We start from the raw sequence: 17,297 nt of genomic DNA, 5'->3' as shown, positions 1-17,297 counted from the left end.
TTTTTAAAAGAATAGCATAAAAATGATTTAAAAATATTTTCAAATAATACTACCTACCATTGTTTTTAATTATGCAGAGAAATTTATTCTTTCGACTTATACCATCAAAAAAATCAAAGTCATAAAAGAAGGTTCCTTACAGGGTTTTATCAAACAAATAATTCGGCTAGATTATGTAGTACTAATTTAATATATCCCTGATTCAAAATAATTGGCAATGTTAATTTTCCAAAACATTCAAAAGAATTCAAATTCAAATTTTACTAATTCCAATCCTTTTGAATACATTTTTTTAATTAGAGATTTATCAAATATAGTACTAGCATACCCTTATGATTTTAAATAGTATGACACATTCCTTTTCTTATTCTGTTTACTGCTAAAATTTCATTTATTCAAAACCTATTTCTAAGTAACATAGTTTCATACCCCGGCATTGACTTTTTGGCAATTGTGTCTGTATTACAAAAACAAATCATTTCTTCCCTACAACGAACAGTTTGATTTAAATAAACATTGTTTAAAAAATATAAATAACTTGAAATGATATTCTTTTATAGTTCTTTTTCATGTAAATATGCAGCAGTGGAATTGTAGGTTAACTTTATCAAACCTAATTACTCTCTCACCTCTTACATTAATTGATGACCTGAAGATATCACTCTTGAATTGTATTTAAAATCTCAACCTGGTCCAAGCTGGTCGTTTTATTTAATTAGTAACTATGGAACAACAATTTGTTCCTATGGAATACATCCAGCTCGCGGCGGACATTTTAGTTCCGCTGTCTTGGCCAATTCAGGGCATGGAGAACTTTTTTCTGCGTGCTGTGAGAAGGATAATAGAAACCAGTCAACATAACAGTCCTGTCATTATCATAAACAAGGTTCCCGTAAGGTTGATAAGAAACTTTTTGGGCTTTCCATTTGTATGTCAGCTTTTAAACGAGTAAGTACCATTTCTTTTAATCAAAATCAAAATCTAACCTACAAATCTCTTCAACTATCTTTGACTAATCCTTTGGTCTTCATTGCAGACAAATCACTGAAGATAATGTCTATGAAATAATTCCCCACGTTGATGAAAACAATAATAACATCGAAATAACCAGCGGAAGTGATCCTGGACCCTCGGAAATTCGTCGCGTCAAAATGGAGCCTGTGTGCTTACTAAGGACTCGTGTTATCACGTAAGTAATTGTTATCTTAATAAATCAATTAGCTTATCAAATGTTTGAATACACTTGACTCCGTCACTGATCCCAAATATTCAATTTGCTTTGAATATATTAGAAGAGATACCACGTGAAAAATTGCGATAACACTAACTACAAACTAGGAGCGTCATATTTCTAGATGCGGCATCTGTCGGCTGTTTCTTAAATTATTTTTTTTTGCAGGTTGTCCCTGGTGATAAAGAAGTTTCAGATTTCTGATCAGGAATAGAACCGATATACTTATCAGTAATATTATTTACCCGTAAGAAAAATAAGAAGAATACCGAGTCCATTTTTTTGTAGTTTTGTAGCTCGGCGACGGCGACTTGAGTTCATTTTCCTTGGACCGGTTCTATGTTTACAAACAAAATTGCACTTTGTTTAGGTTATTCACTTCTCTATATTACGTATGTTTTTTTATAATACTTACTACGAGTCAAGGTTTGTGATTTCAATAAATAATTAGAGTAATACTAATAGTCCTATCGAATGTTTGCTCAAACTTCGCCTTAAGGCTTAAGGCTGATACACATGAAACTGCAATTTGTAATCTAGGGTATTAAGATAATGTTGGTAATGATAATAACTGTTTGTTTATTTGTTAGAAGAAATATTTCAAAATTATTTGTTTTTTATTAGTAATAGAAGAGAGGGATTATATATAAATATATTATTATATATTTAAAAACTGTTTCAAAGAAACTATTAATAAAAAAACAAATTATAAGTTTATTTTTTTATTGTTTAACATGTTTTTAATATGATTATAAAATAAATTTATATAGATAATTAACATTAAAAACACTTGTTGCAATAGTAGTTCGATGCACTAACGACTTTTTCTTTATCATAAAAGTCAATACGATAAATATGTCTTTCTCATAAAAAACTTCAATAACCTTCAATAGTAGTGATAAAAATCACTTTGCAATCACATGCATATTTATCTTGTTTTCGCACTGCAGACACAATTTAAAATCACAAAAGCCCACGCCAGTGCTCAGTTCGGTGCGTCACCAATTTAGCTGCACTTTATATTTAGACGTGATATAATATTTAGGTGTATGGAATACTTCAATTCACCTCTGACAACCGCCTTAAATATCATCAGAATTGTAAACAATTTCAGTCGTGGGTTCGATACAATGGCAGACAGTCGTCACATCGAAAAGTGGTTTCAACGTTGCGAAATGTACCAACAAAATCATATATCAGTTATCGGGCTTACGAGCTCCGAATATGAAGCAGGACCCTCAAGGAAAAGAAGAAAACTCAAGCGAAATCTTGTTGAGTTACTACCCAAGCGAAGTCGAAGTGCTCCGGTGCCTCAAATTGAAGAAGAAGGTGATACAGAATCTACTAGAGCTCCAGCACCATCTAGAGCAGTCACTCCCACTCCTACTTCGAGTCAGTTCCAAGGAAATGAGACTGAAGCTACAGAAAATCGTCCCACGAATTACTACCGCTATCTTATGAATACGGTGATCTTTGACGATTTGAGCTTTCGCCAGCCTTTTATTGACTCAAACGTCAACGGCCTGACCGAAGATGATCTGATCCTTCATGGAGTCAGGCTTTATCATAACGCACACCTGCTGGGACCCCAAGAATTAAAGGACTTGCCGTTCATCCCCCGCCCGATGGTCACAGGGGACACGATGATGGATTTACCTTTCTTGGACCCTCTGCTCGTTGTCCTCTGGGATATTGGTATAGAAGAGATGGAGTGGATGCTGAATACTCTGCCTTGGAGAGTAGTGGACCGGCCGATAAGAACTGGTCGAAGTCTTCTAGAAGTAAGTATTTAAATCACTTCAGCACTATAACTTTGACTATATCTTTTATAAAGACGGCGAAACGTCTAATAAATAGCTTATAATATGCATTATAATCTTATATATTTACACATAATTTATAATTAAAATTAACACTTAGGAAATTTTAAAATATGAGATACAGTGTTCAAAATTTGTACTACACCATTTATTAAAAATTCTAATAGTGGTATATTAAAACATATATACACGATACAGACATTACAAAATATCTTACAATGAGCAAATACTTCTTATACTATTATCAAAATTTAGATCTCTGAATATAATGGTAACAATTAATTATGTTTAACATCAAACAGTCACTATAACTTAAATATAATTTGAGTTTAAGGTGGTTCGGACATGAAGGCAATGTAAAGATAAAAATCTAAATTTTTAATATGTTATAAATGAATATTAAATACGTTTAAATTAATTTTTTGAAAAAGATCTGACGAAAAGTTTTTGCGTAATTAATTATTAAAAATTGAACTTTTTCCATGCAGTCACTATACTTCCCTATACTAAATATTGCGAGGGCTCATATATTTTAAATAATAAATAACAAACCTACTAAAGATAAAACAAACAAAAAACTATTTTTTATATAAATCGATTCTTATAGATTATGTGGAAACTAAGAGAAAAAATTCTGACAAAGGGTTTTAAAAATATCTTGATGGGAAAAATCGAGGCCTATGACAAAACCATACGTACAAGTAAGATGACAATAGTTTGTGAAAGAGACAACACTAGCACAATAAAAATACAGCAATAGCATGCATTATATGTAGCGTCCGAACCACCTTAAATGATTACCATACGACGCATTTATGTTGTGGATTCATTGGTGAGTCTAAGGGGCAATTAAAATCATTTGCAAATTCTTTTAAATTTGACATCGGTCCACGTATACGGAACTCCAGTGGACTGTGGGCATTAAAACTGACTATCCGTTTCAATTCTTCAGGTCGGATCACAGAACAAAATGTGTTTGCGGCATTAATCCAGTACAATTGTTTTGGCGTGTACGGAACTCCAGGAAGCACTGGCTCTGGCTTATTTTGTTTAGCCCACTCTGTGTAAGCTAAATATGATGTTTTCATGCCTACAATGTCAGCGATATTCTCGCCTTGGGTGTTTATTCCATTTATCTAAAAAAATAAATAAAATATTAATTATAAGTGAAAAATGCCTACGCAAACTTAAAATGTATAAAAATAATTATTTTCTTACCTTCATTTTAATTTCTTCTATTGTATAATTACCGTACTGTTTAATTATACAATCGACTTTATTGAGATAATTCTTCTCAGTTGATGATGCCCACCAATTTACCACATTACCATCTTTATCAAACTTTCTTCCAATATCATCGAAGCCGTGGGAAATTTCATGACCAATTACAAATCCAATAGCACCATAATTTAGATATTTTGGTCGGTCAATGTTAAACAAAGCGTCTTGAAAGATACCAGCTGTGAAACCTGTTTAAAATAACAATAATATAAGTTTATATATAATTCATAGAAGTTAGTGATTCCAAATTAATTATACTTACTCATACTGTTCTGAAATGGATAATAACGCGCATTAATAACAGCTACGTCGGCATATGATACCCAATGTGTCTTGTTTACTTGTTTTCTTAATTGACTGAATAAATATTCTTTGTTAAATAAGTTCACATCCAGAATATTCTCTAGGTAAGATGAATTTTCGTCAAGTTTTAGTTTTTCGTAAAATTCTTCTAATTTTGAATCATCCAGAAGTTCATCTGGGTACCCAATATGACTCGTTATTGCCGCAACCTTCTCAAGAGCACTCTTTCTGGTTTTTTCATCCATCCAGTCAATCTGTCAACAATTTTTTTTAATGAAATATTTAAATTGTAATGATAAAATAGATATTTTTGTCATTAGGCCGTGAAGTGGCGGTTTTATAACAACGCACGTAGGTGAAATCTAGTTGCATATCACTCGAGTGGTAAGAAAGATTTCATACTAACTTTACCACCTCTCTATACCTCTACGTGTATAAGATGCAATTTCAAAAATTAATTACTCGAAAACGGTGTGGTAAATAGATCTGAAATTTTGGTGATGAGTTATTAACATACTTATCTTTCGATTAAAAAAAATTCATAATTTTCTTGAAATAGGACTTTCACGTACGTACTACCTTAAGTAATCAATTTAGCTTCTAAGAGCTTATAGCTAATAGCGGAAATAATTGTTATTTTAAGCATAAGTTAGAAGTACATAAAAAAAAAGTACATTATCTAAATAATAAAAAAGAAGATTCTGCTCTAAATGGTATTCCGCCTCACAGCAAAATCTGGATTCTTTGCCTCTTTGGATAAATCAGAAAGTGATTTTATCTTTCTTTTTTGTAGTCGACGAAAAACTCTACAACAAAGACTAGTTTTAGAATCTAAAAAAGCTTAAGGTTCCAATAGTTCAAGTATAGACAAATTTGTACTCACAGTCCTCTGCAGCATTTGGCACAAAACGCAAACAATCTTTGTCGCATTATTGCAATTTGGTTTTTAAAAATAAAGAAATTAACGCCGGCGTTCTTTATAAAGTTTGCCTTAAAACTGGTTCAAATTGGTGCTATCCAGGATAATTGGCAACAAGGAAAACGAATGAAATATGTATTTTAAAATAATCTTTAGCTTTTTGTGGTTAAATAACAATATACATTGCCCACGCTATCGGTACCTACTCTATTGTAACAATATTTTAATATTGAAAACCATGCGGTTTAGAAACGATATTAAAATATTCTATTGTTCCTGCTATCCCATATAGCAATCTTGCTCAACCACAGTGTGTACATGGGTATGCTAACTTATTAATATTATAAATTATAACCTTTTTCATATAATAAATTGAGTAGTTCATACAAATCCGTTCGGCCCGTAAATGTCCTCCTACGATTCGTGCTAAAAATATTGCCCCGGCCAGATAATGACTACCTTAGTGCGCTAACTGTGAAATATACTATTTTAATATCCTAATTCCACCCTTTGTTCCAGTGGATCATCGGAATCAACAACATCCATCACTTCCTGGAGACGACCAGAGCTCCCCTGAATATTACAATAAAACTCCTGCGGTTTCTAGATGATTACTTCGAATAAGAATTAGTTTATAAGCCAAAACATCTAACTATAGCTCGTTATCACATGTTCTTATGTAAACAAATGCTTGGCTCCGCGCCGTCTGTTGCGTATCGCCTTAACGACTCTTTAGTAGGCGTGTAATTGCCACTTAATTTGCAAACAATTTTAATCTACTATAACGCATAAATTCGCATGCTAATTTTTATTGAAAAATAATAGCAAGATATTTTTAAACTTTTGATAAGAAATAGAATCCTTGTAAAATAAAAATTGCATGATTTATTCCATTTCATGTAATTTTAAAATAATAAGGGATGGATTTATTCTTATTCCATTGTGTTGGAATAAGAATAAAATTTCTGTTTTTATTCTTATTCTTATTCGAATTGATTTTTGCTCAACACTGCTCGCAACATGGTTTTTGCATCCGACTTAATGATTAAAGCTCGCCGTGACTTGAGGGACGATTGGCAAGAATTATGGGTTTCTTCTGGACGCCATGTTGGAAAACACTATGGAATCATATAACCAATTATACCTCATACACCGTGGTTCTTCCGTTTTCATTCTGCTAGTAAATAGGCTACGTCTACACTCTGCCGTCTCCGATTGGGTCACGTCTGCACTCTTGTAATCCTCGGAAAAATTAGCTCTTTATGCGAGTGCTGTTTTGACGAAGGAACTTCGGATCACAATTTCTTTTCTTGCAACAGACTTAACCGCTCGTTATACGATGTATTACCGAATAATATCCAGCGGCCTATCAATTTTCAAACGCTTCTAGTTCTCATGGATACTCCCATCACTGGAATTCTTCTTAAACAAGGTGAGGGGGTGAGTAAGGTTGCCAGAGCTTAACGAGGGAAGCATACGGGCCGCCTGATGGTAAGCAGTCTCTGTAGCCTATGTACGCCTGCAACTCCAGATGAGTACATGCGCGTTGCCGACCCTAACAACCCTCCCTCCCCTCTTTGAGCTCTGGCAACCTTACTCACCGGCAGGAACACAACACTATGAGTAGAGTCTAGTGTTATTTGGCTGCGGTTTTCTGTAAGGTGGAGGTACTTCCCCAGTTGGGCTCTGCTCTAGATCTAGAATGACATCCGCTGTGCTGTGCCTTACCACACTAAGCGAGATGATATTCACAATACCCATACCTCTCTTGTGGACTTAGTTTAAGGACGTACCCGGGTCCATTGTCTTTTTGATCTACATTTATTTTTGGAGCTTTCTTTTTTCGCAGTGTAATGTAAACGTACAGTTAGTAACAGGTTAGACATCGACTTTATTACAACAATTCTATGATTGTTGTTATGTTTTTTACGTGAATGAATGTTTTCAATACATTAGATGCTATTATAGAATTGTTATGGTTTATTCCCCTTCGCATGTTAATGTCTTTAAAAAGTTTCAGTTGTTTTGCAAATAGTTAATACATCTTCAGACGCAGCCCACCCATGTACAACAACAAAAAAACGTGTCAGCAACGCGTATGTGACACCCTGGTGTTTCAGGACCTCATTGGCTACGGTGAACGCTTGCCACCAGGTGAGCCGTATGCCTGTTTGCCACCAATATGGTATAAAAAAAAATCTAATGTAGACTCCATACATTTTTGTTCCGTGACAACCGTTAATTTGTATCAACAAAATGAATTATTAAATTTTTATTTCTGTTAAATTAGCAATAGAATTCACTGAAAGAAATATATGCCATCCTTTTTTAGGGTTCCGTACCCAAAGGGTCAAACGGGACCCTATTACTGAGACTCCGCTGTCCGTCCGTCCGTCCGTCACCAGGCTGTATCTCATGAACCGTGATAGTTAGCGAGCTGAAATTTCTACAGATTAAGTGTGTATTTCTGTTGCCGCTATAACAACAAATACTAAAAACAGAATAAAATAATTATTTTTTTCCAATCTCGAGGTTCTCATCCAATCACCGAAGTTAAGCAACGTCGGGCGGGGTTAGTACTTGGATGGGTGACCGTGTTTATAGATAATGGTACGGAACCCTTCCTGTGCGAGTCCGACTCGCACGTGGCCAGTTTTTTCTTGTTGTTTTGCTAATAAGCGCATTTTTAGGGTTCCGTAGTCAACTGGGAACCCTTATAGTTTCGCCATGTCCATCTGTCTGTCTGTCTGTCTGTCTGTCTGTCTGTCCGAGGCTTTGCTCCGTGGTCGTTAGTGCTAGAAAGCTGAAATTCGGCATGGATATATAAATCAATAAAGCCGACAAAGTCGTACAATAAAATCTAAAAATTTAATTTTTTTGAGGGTACCTCCCCTACACGTAAAGTTGGGGGTGAATTTTTTTTCTGCTTCAACCCTACAGTGTGGGGTATCGTTGGAAAGGGCTTTCAAAACTAATAGTGGTCTTCAACAAACATTTTTTGATAAAGTGAATATATTCGGAGATAATCGCTCCGAAACAAAAAAAAATGTGTCCCCCCCCCCCTAACTTTTGAACCATAGGTCCAAAAAATATGAAAAAAATCGTGGAAGTAGAGCTTAAGAAAGACTTTAAATGAAAACTATAGCGGATATGATAAGTTTAGCTGTTTTTGAGTTATCGCAAAAAGTTTCCCCTTCATAGTAAAAAGACTTTAATTAGGTACTGATTATGCCAATTTGCCTATTTGTTTAACTCGCGTTTCATCCCTTGCTTAACAATTTACTATACTTTAAGCTCCAGTTTAGCTTACTGTGACGGAAGAGTAACTACGGAACCCTACACTGAGCATGGCCCGACATGCTCTTGGCCGGTCGAAATGAGACTGGGAGCAAAACTCGTGCTCGAGCCGTTCGAGCATTACTTTTGTGGGGCCATTTTTTCCGGCTGATAGTGAATCCAGTTAATAATACTTACATCAATGATACAATTTAAGATACCTCTGGAAATGGTATTTGAAATACTAGATACGTATCTTCTAAATACTTTTTAAGATAAAATACTTTTTGAAACAAAACTCCGTTTTAATTTAAACCGACATATCACGCTTTACGCAGTCTTTAAAGCGGAGCAATGGCGTCCTACGTTGCGCTAGCCTAATCAGCACTGTCGCCACTGTCCATTCGTTACACATGCCCTAGCCACCGCAAGCGTTTTTGTTTGAGTAACGTGGTCTCAGATCATAACCGCGGTGATATTAGGAAGTTGAGCTATCTCCAGTACACTTTCGTTGGTACCCAGTAACCCTGTCTTTCCACGTTATGTTTATGTTTAGTATACCATACGTACCTACTCACTACGTAGGTACCTACGCAGCGCACGTGGCACGTGCGGGGATCTTTCTCTTTTTATATAGCGTACGACGTCCAGTTTTCAGCCCCCTACAAGAGTATGCTCAAGACACAAGTTTGGTAGACAGTCATTTTAGTCTTTTTCGTAAAGTGTTTGTTATTCCATACTCTTGCACATGGCTACGTGCAAGAGTATGGAAAGAGCAAGGGCTCTTCGACAGGCTTCTTATGATGATTTGATGAAGTATTCAGTATTCACCGCCATTATGGACAAAATTCAGCTGCGACCCAGTTACACTTGAGGGCCTACCGCGCGGGCGCTAGGGCGCGTTCGTGTTGCCTCCCTGTCACACTTAAGAAAGAACTAACAAGTGCGACAGAGTGGCAACACGTCGAACGTGGTTCGCGGTAGGCTCTCTGGTATACTAATAACTCTTAAGTTAGAAATAGGTTTTTTTACCTTTTATTTTACATACGGTTTTTACGTAGTAGTCCCCTATTACGGTAGGTACGTGGAAGGTACCCTAAAAAGGGCAGCCAAATTAAGCCTACCAAAAATAAACGAAGTATTAACACGTTGGCTGCCCACCATACTTCACCGAAAGTGTTCCTCCCACGCCCCATACAATTTTAGTGTTCCCAGCATCGGACTATTACTGAGGTTAATAAAGATGTAACAAGCTTTCGATTCCACCGGTGATGGTCATAGCGACACAGCCAGAGAGCTGGCCAGAGAAGATTACGTGATCCCACCGGTGATGTTTATGGCAGCCAACGTGTTAAAGATTAGCCTTCCTGGCTTTGCAGTGGTAATCTACATTAGGCTATATTGGTGGGCATATAAGTGAAACATCGACATAGGTACAACGCCTTGTAATATATTCATAATAAATATGAAAGCATAGTTATTAAGTAAATTTTATGTAATGACACATACATTTATACAAATTTATAATAAAATCATTTCTCATTGATTCCTCCTTTTCTACATAATTAGGCGTAGGCCGCTGTCTTTTTAATTCCATTGTATGAAATCCAAAATCAACAATAATCTTTTCATCACACTTGCTCGAAAAAGATCTTATTTCATGCAGGTGTGCTGAAGGACAAAGGCCTACTTTGTTGCCGCGGGATTTATGGATTGTGAAAAAAAAGCTATAACTCCCTAGGGAGTTATAGCTTTTTTCTTTAATTATGTCACTTATTCATACAAACCAAGTAGCATAAATGAGTTTTACTTTTAAAATACTGACGTTTATAATTTAATTTTTGTTTATGTTTAAAATTATTTAATTTGATTATTTTAACATCCGATTAAAATATTTTTACTTAATTTTCAATCGTGGCTGAATGCCGAATAGGTCTGTGCCTTCGATGCCTCACCTTCCAAGAAATCGGACGAATATAATATATGTCACCGTATTTAAGAATTATTTCGCTTAAAATTTTGGTTTTTTTCTTCGCAAGTGTGATGAAAAACATTGTGTGTAACTCCGGGGGTAAGAATATTGCAAACTCGAAACATACAAAAGACAGCGAACTACGCCTAATTATGTAGAAAAGGAGGTAAAAAAATTTTTTTTTTGTCACTGCACCGACCTTGACCCATTTCAGATTTGCCCTATGGTAGACTGGTAAGATGCCCGTAATTTGACTGTATTTAAAATAAATTATTTCACACCATGCATGAAATAAAGCACCAGATAATTATTATAAAAACATAGGTAGCTTTCCGGTGCAGACAGACAGACGGACATGGCGATACTATAAGGGTTCCTAGTTGACTACGGAACCCTAAAAAGGTATATAACAGGTACATATTGTAAAGTAAAATTTTATTTTTTAAAATCAGATACAATTACATAAATTTTGTGGGTCACACTAGGCTAAGCCGGTCCCGTGACTCCACGTTTGCGTATTCTGTTAGGTTAGAAGCGACTTTCACATATATTTCACCTAATGGACAACTTTACAGTAATACATTTAACACAAACTTAACATTAAGTACAATTAATTAACAAATTCGCTTATAAATGTGAAAATAAGATGTCAGACTTTCGTAGGTTCAAAATTAATTAGAGGTATACATTTCTTATTGACAGAGTAAGAATGATTATGTTGCAATTATCTAATACCTAGGTTAAAAGCACAAAAAATATGTTTTTAAGTATTTTTTTTTCAGTTTTAAAGTTTGAGTAAATTAGTAACTCAAAAATTGGCAATTTTTGGACATTATTATTTTAATTTTTTCTGAGACGTTTTTGCTATTTTTTTACCAAAATAAGAATGTAACTTAATGACTTATATGTTCTAGAAACCTATAAAGCACTAAAAGTGTGTTTAAATGTTGATCTCTTTCTTAAATTTATGTTTTAAAATGTTGCATTTTTAGAAAATGCAACATTCTAAAACATTTTCTGGAGATGTTGATTAATATTTTTAGGCATCTTTTTTATTTGCCGGTGTAAAGTCGAACAGCGTAAAACCAGAATTATTAATATTGGAATAATAATCATTCTAGGCCAAATCGAAAATCATACAATTTCCTTCCTACAAAAATTTGGCAGTTGACATAGAATAGAGTACGAGCTCCAAATCCATTCAGTGTACCTTTAATAGAATAAATAAATATTATAGGGACATTCTTACACAAATTGACTAAGTCCCACGGTAAGCCAAGCAGGCTTGTGTTATGGGTACTCAGACAACGAAATCAGTACATCTATTCCTAAAACGACCTAGGCTTAAAAAAGGGTACGAAACCACATAGGTACAATGGATTTCGGATATAATATAACGACGATGAAGGGACCACCGAAATTTCGTCGTTATAATCGTAAGTAGTAATAGCCAAAGGTAAAGAGATACAAACATATATATAATAATATACATATATATATTTATATTTTCGTTCATGTCGTCTCAGACATGGGTGAATATGGTATCGATGCATTCAGTGTAATGCCCTGAACACATTGACATATATCTAAGGACGGGCCTTAATGGCAATAAGAATGGGGTCAGGGTAGCGGTGTCACGCACACGAATTCGAGCCCACAGTCTACCGCCAGAACGCCAATTGTTGATGAGTTCGCATCACATGCGCGATTGGTAGCGACTAGTTGCGTTAGACTGCAGGATTGGCTCGTGAGTGACACCACTAAACTAGCACCATTCTTAGTGCCCGTAAGGCCCGTCCTTAGATATATGTCAATGCCTGAACACAAATATACGAGATGACAAGCGCGAAGTGGTGGGGGTAGTTGCTGTGACGTCATAAAGTCGGCAGTACAAACTTTTATTTTATTTTCCTTTAAGCATACCATGTGAGGTACCAAATAACAGGGCTTTGTGATTAGATAACAAATATATAACATACTGTAACTTTTTCAATACTTGCTCTAACAAATTAGTTGAAAACTTTCAACAATTTTGGCCATTTGGCGTAGACATTAGCTGAGCCACTTTCCCTTTCAATTAGTTTGTAAGCATTATTGTGTACTTTTATTATGTACCTATATTTAAACTTTTTGAATAAACGTCTTTATTATTTTTATTATTAGGGTGCCTTTCGACGAGAGATGTGCTATGCTATGTTTTCAATCATACATTTGAAACGTAGCTGCAGCTGGAGCTGCGTTTCAAATGTATGAAAACATAGCATAGCAAGTATAGCACATCTCTGGTCGAAAGGCACCCTTAATCTCTTTATTTATTTTGGGTCTTAGGTTAGACATTTTATAATATGATTATACATAAAAGTAAAATACAAAAAACCATACACAAAGAATACAAAAATACATATAAACACATTATAAAAAACTTAACCTAGGGTGCCGCCAGTAGCGGGGCAGGGCCCAAGCTGCCGGTGGTCAGGGCCGCAGAGAGAGGAACCGCCGGACTATCCGCGCCGTGTCGAAGATCATCGCCTTCTGCATCTGACCCTTGATTCAACCACCTAGCGAGAGTCTCTCAAGGTGTTGATCGAGACTCTTCGCTATGTGACTGTTAATATCCTCTTTATAATGATAAAAAATAATTAACCAGATTTATCAAAAAATAAGAAAAGTACATCAAGTTGAAACAATGTATAATTTGTTGTTACATTAAACTACAACACAAAAAACCCGACTGTTCACATATATTTTTGAAAGAACATTTCACTAGGTAACTTTCATTTGGTACCCATATTGCTATGGTAAGACCCCCCCCCCCCCGTTTTTTCATTAGCGGGCGCCATTTTGAAAATGTATATAGCCTGTCACTACCAAAATTCTGAAGAATTCAACCAGAACTCATATGTCAAAAACCGTCCAGCCGTTTGAGCTGTAGGGCGTGCCAAATAAATAGACATAATTATAGACATACCCGCGCTCGAAAGACGTTACCATCTTTCTGATGCAGTCGGGTAAAAATACTATTTTGTTACTGAAAACATATTTTTACCCGACTGTGTCAGGAGGAGGGTAATGTTTTACGAGCGTGAGTATGTATATAATAACCCCCACCACTTTCGCCGTTGTCATCTCATATATTTGTGTTCAGGGAATTACACTGAATGTATCAATACCATATTCACTCATATCCGAGACAACATGAGTGAAAATCGATTTCCAGAAGACTTTTTGTTTGCTGGCAGGCGTCCATAGGCTATGGTGACTGCTTACCATTAGGTGGGCCGTATGCTTGTTTGCCACCGATGTGGTATATAAAAAAAACCTGCATTTGTTTTGAGCCTATATCTCATTTCACGGAGAGGTACACAGGTTTCTATAAAATGTACAAAGAAGGTTTAATATGTTAATAAATATTTTATTGAAATTGCTGACATCCACCCGCCATTTGACGCTCACCAGTATTGACCTCAGCATTGTTTTTTAAGATTAGAATTTATCGAACCTACAAATTATTTTAATTAAGGTAATCTAAAAAACCTCAAACTGAGGAAATCTGAAAAAAGCGGACTATAATTATTTAAATTAATTAAGGTACATGTGTGGAAGACTGCCTGTCAGGTAACAATGTTGTTACATAACCATTGTAAATTTATCATATCATGCATTATAATTAGAGAATATATATTTTCTGAAAGTGTTATGTTTCTTTGTATTAAGGGGATCCACCAACATATGCATCCTTTTGTAGTTTTGCTCTTACGATTGAGATTTTGATGGTGTATGACCCATTGACCAGTGACCCAGTCCCTGTTTTTCAGATAAACAGCTGTCTTAATGGACTCACCCTAATATATTTTGCAGACACCTGCACCTTGTAGCATACACCTTGCTTTCTCAGGCAATCTCCATATAACCAAGATATTCTATTGAACAAATGGCCCATGTCACTGCTGGATTCAATCTGTGCTCTTCATAATCTACATACTGCTGTCTTTTCCTCATGTAGTCTGCAAAAAATTAAGTGAGTGTGGGGTAAAACCAAAGCCTGCTAACTTTGACAGCAGCAACTCATTATCAACCAGATCTAGTGTCTTTAAAGTCAAAGTAACCATTATCAGTTTGACTACTGCTACCCACTATACATATTATCTGCACTACGTGACTAAGAAGATTGCTGGCCGAACTTCCTGTCGTTCGAAAGTCGAAACCCTCTGCCTTATCTCCTGATCCACCTATCAGTACTGGTTATCACTCAAGTAATTTTATAAATTTCTAGGAATACTTTTAGCTTGAAACAGAGGTGCAATAGCGGCTCCGCCAGCACAATTCTACAGTCCTTAAATACGCACGAGGGAATACCATCCAGACCAGATGATTTTTTTGGCTTGAAGTTGTTGAAGGGCTCGTCGCACGTCTTGTATATCTAGCCTGTCATAACCTGAACCCCTACAGCGCTCTTCTCGGTGCCCGCTGCGACTATTGCGGGCTGCGGCGCTTACCTCCAACTTTCCACACCTTCACACTGTATACAGTGAAAAAACCTAGCAAATTCACTACTTGTTTACCGGACAAAGGTTCCATTAAATAATATTTTTTCCGCACCTCTTCTGTTTCTTTTAGAGTTCATACAGTTCCAAAACGATTTAGGTTCTCTTGCCATATGATTTCATGCATACATTACAAGTATTAGAGCTCTTGAAAACCATACATTAAAAATAAAAAGATGATAACAAAGCGTAATGTAAACCAACAAGTGTCAACACTGTCAATGTCATTGAAAGATGCACTAGAAAAAACCGATTATTTTTAAACTGTCAAGAGCTCATGTCAGAACGTCCCTACTAATTCTGACAGCTGTCTTAAAAAAAAAAGTCTCTGGTTTTTGGCTTCCAATTATTGGGATGTACATTATTGGGTCGAGCATTCTCGACCCGTACCAATAATGCGCAGCCCGATAATTGCAAGCCAAGGGACTTAGATTAGTGGACGCGAATTATAGGGTCGTACATTATTGCCCTGTGAAAAGAGTGGCTTCGTATTATCGCCCCGGACCAAACTTGCACAGCCCGAGAATGCTCAACCCAGGAATGTACAGCCCAATAATTGGCGTCCATCATGGACGCCAATTATTGGGCTGTACATTCCTGGGTTGTGTATTATTTGGCTGTGCATTAGTGGCTCCCGTAATAACTACATAAGTTTCCATACTAACCACACGCCATATAACCTGCCAAATTTGAAGGTCGTATTTTCGACAAAATAACACATCAGAATGTAACACTTGTGTAGAACGGCTACATACCTTCTCAACTTTCGACCGATCACTATATTAGGCCTCCTGGCTGGCTAATTCTGGAACATCGGCACAAAGAAGCCGCATGTTCTTGGCGAAATCTCACATGAAAATTGCACTAAAACTACTGAACAGAACTTAACACTCTGCATATCAAAATGCTCCTTGTGTATCACTGCAGCTATTTAAATAGGTCACGTTTCGAATCGTTAACTATTTTCAAAATTATATATGAATTTGGTTAGGGAATATAAATAGTAAAACAGTGGGTGGACACAAATATTGACGACCGTCCATCTGTCATCGCGAAAAACATGTTTTGTTTCTACGCGAAGAAAGATGACGTTGCAAATGAAACAAAAGTAGAAAGTTGTATTAAAATTGTAATTATTAATAATTAATGTTAGTCTCTTAAAATACCGTAAATATCATCAAATATCTATTTTATTTAAATATTACTCGATTTGGAAAAGCTTGGTTGTTGTTTTGAGTTGATTTGAGGTTTGGCGAGCCTACGCGTAACGGAACGATTTTCTAATGTCACCCGCACCCCGCACCTTGAGGTGGATGTGACAGACGGGAGAGATTGCTAGCACGAGGCACGTTGCGCTCCTCGAAATTTTGGAGATTTACGATAGTTCCCTCCGCCGTTGGACTTGCCTGGTGGGAAGCCCAAGCATGTGAAGTGCGGAGATCGCCGCGTGTGTTTTGTAATTATAAATAGCGATATAGTGCGGGAACAAACGCGATTCGTCGGGACCGGAAGCTCCTGACCTGATGGCCTTCCGCGTCATCCGGCGCGCCTGCGCGTGTCGCCAGCTCCTCGGCGCGGTGTGCTGACGCCGTCTCTTCCGCCGAAGTTCCGGTCTGCGGGTTGTGCGTCGTGTGACGCCTTCCAGCGCCACCGGCGACCCCAATGCCTTTCACGCAGGCCCACCCACAAACCAGCGCCTGCGAGCTTGTTCTCGGCCCGGCTTAGCTAAGCTGGGGCCTGATGAACGCCCGCCTTCACTGATTTACCATCCACCCGCTGCTGCTGGCACCGGCGTCCCCGGATAACCACACCAGCCATGGTCGTGTGAGTGCACTGAACTTTAGTATCCGATTCTGGCCAGAATCCCGCGTACCGTCTCGTGTCGTGACCGCGTGATTAAACTATAAGCTTAACTGTGGTCCCCGCCCTTTAGCGGTCCACATATTTTGAT

The 17,297-nt window shown here is 36.7% G+C and overlaps 1 protein-coding gene across 2 annotated transcripts; it reads right to left on the bottom strand.

Annotated features, from left to right (window-relative positions):
* Positions 1-3,314: 3,314 nt before the first annotated feature.
* On the bottom strand, positions 3,315-16,318 carry LOC133534150 (neprilysin-2-like). 2 transcript variants are annotated; one of them, XM_061873237.1, is made up of 5 exons: positions 16,102-16,318; positions 14,644-14,806; positions 4,595-4,889; positions 4,270-4,520; positions 3,315-4,187 (listed from the first exon to the last, which is right to left on the bottom strand). In XM_061873237.1, the coding sequence occupies exons 2-5, from the start codon at positions 14,740-14,742 to the stop codon at positions 3,849-3,851; spliced, it is 984 nt and encodes a 327-aa protein (XP_061729221.1). In that variant the 5' UTR covers positions 14,743-14,806; positions 16,102-16,318; the 3' UTR covers positions 3,315-3,848. The 2 variants fall into 2 exon arrangements, with proteins under 2 accessions (XP_061729221.1, XP_061729220.1); XM_061873236.1 differs by lacking the exon at positions 16,102-16,318 and adding an exon at positions 15,402-15,561.
* Positions 16,319-17,297: the final 979 nt, after the last annotated feature.

This window comes from Cydia pomonella, unplaced genomic scaffold, assembly GCF_033807575.1.
Source record: "Cydia pomonella isolate Wapato2018A unplaced genomic scaffold, ilCydPomo1 PGA_scaffold_61, whole genome shotgun sequence".
Classification (NCBI taxonomy): domain Eukaryota; kingdom Metazoa; phylum Arthropoda; class Insecta; order Lepidoptera; family Tortricidae; genus Cydia; species Cydia pomonella.
This window is presented reverse-complemented; position numbering and strand designations above follow the sequence as displayed.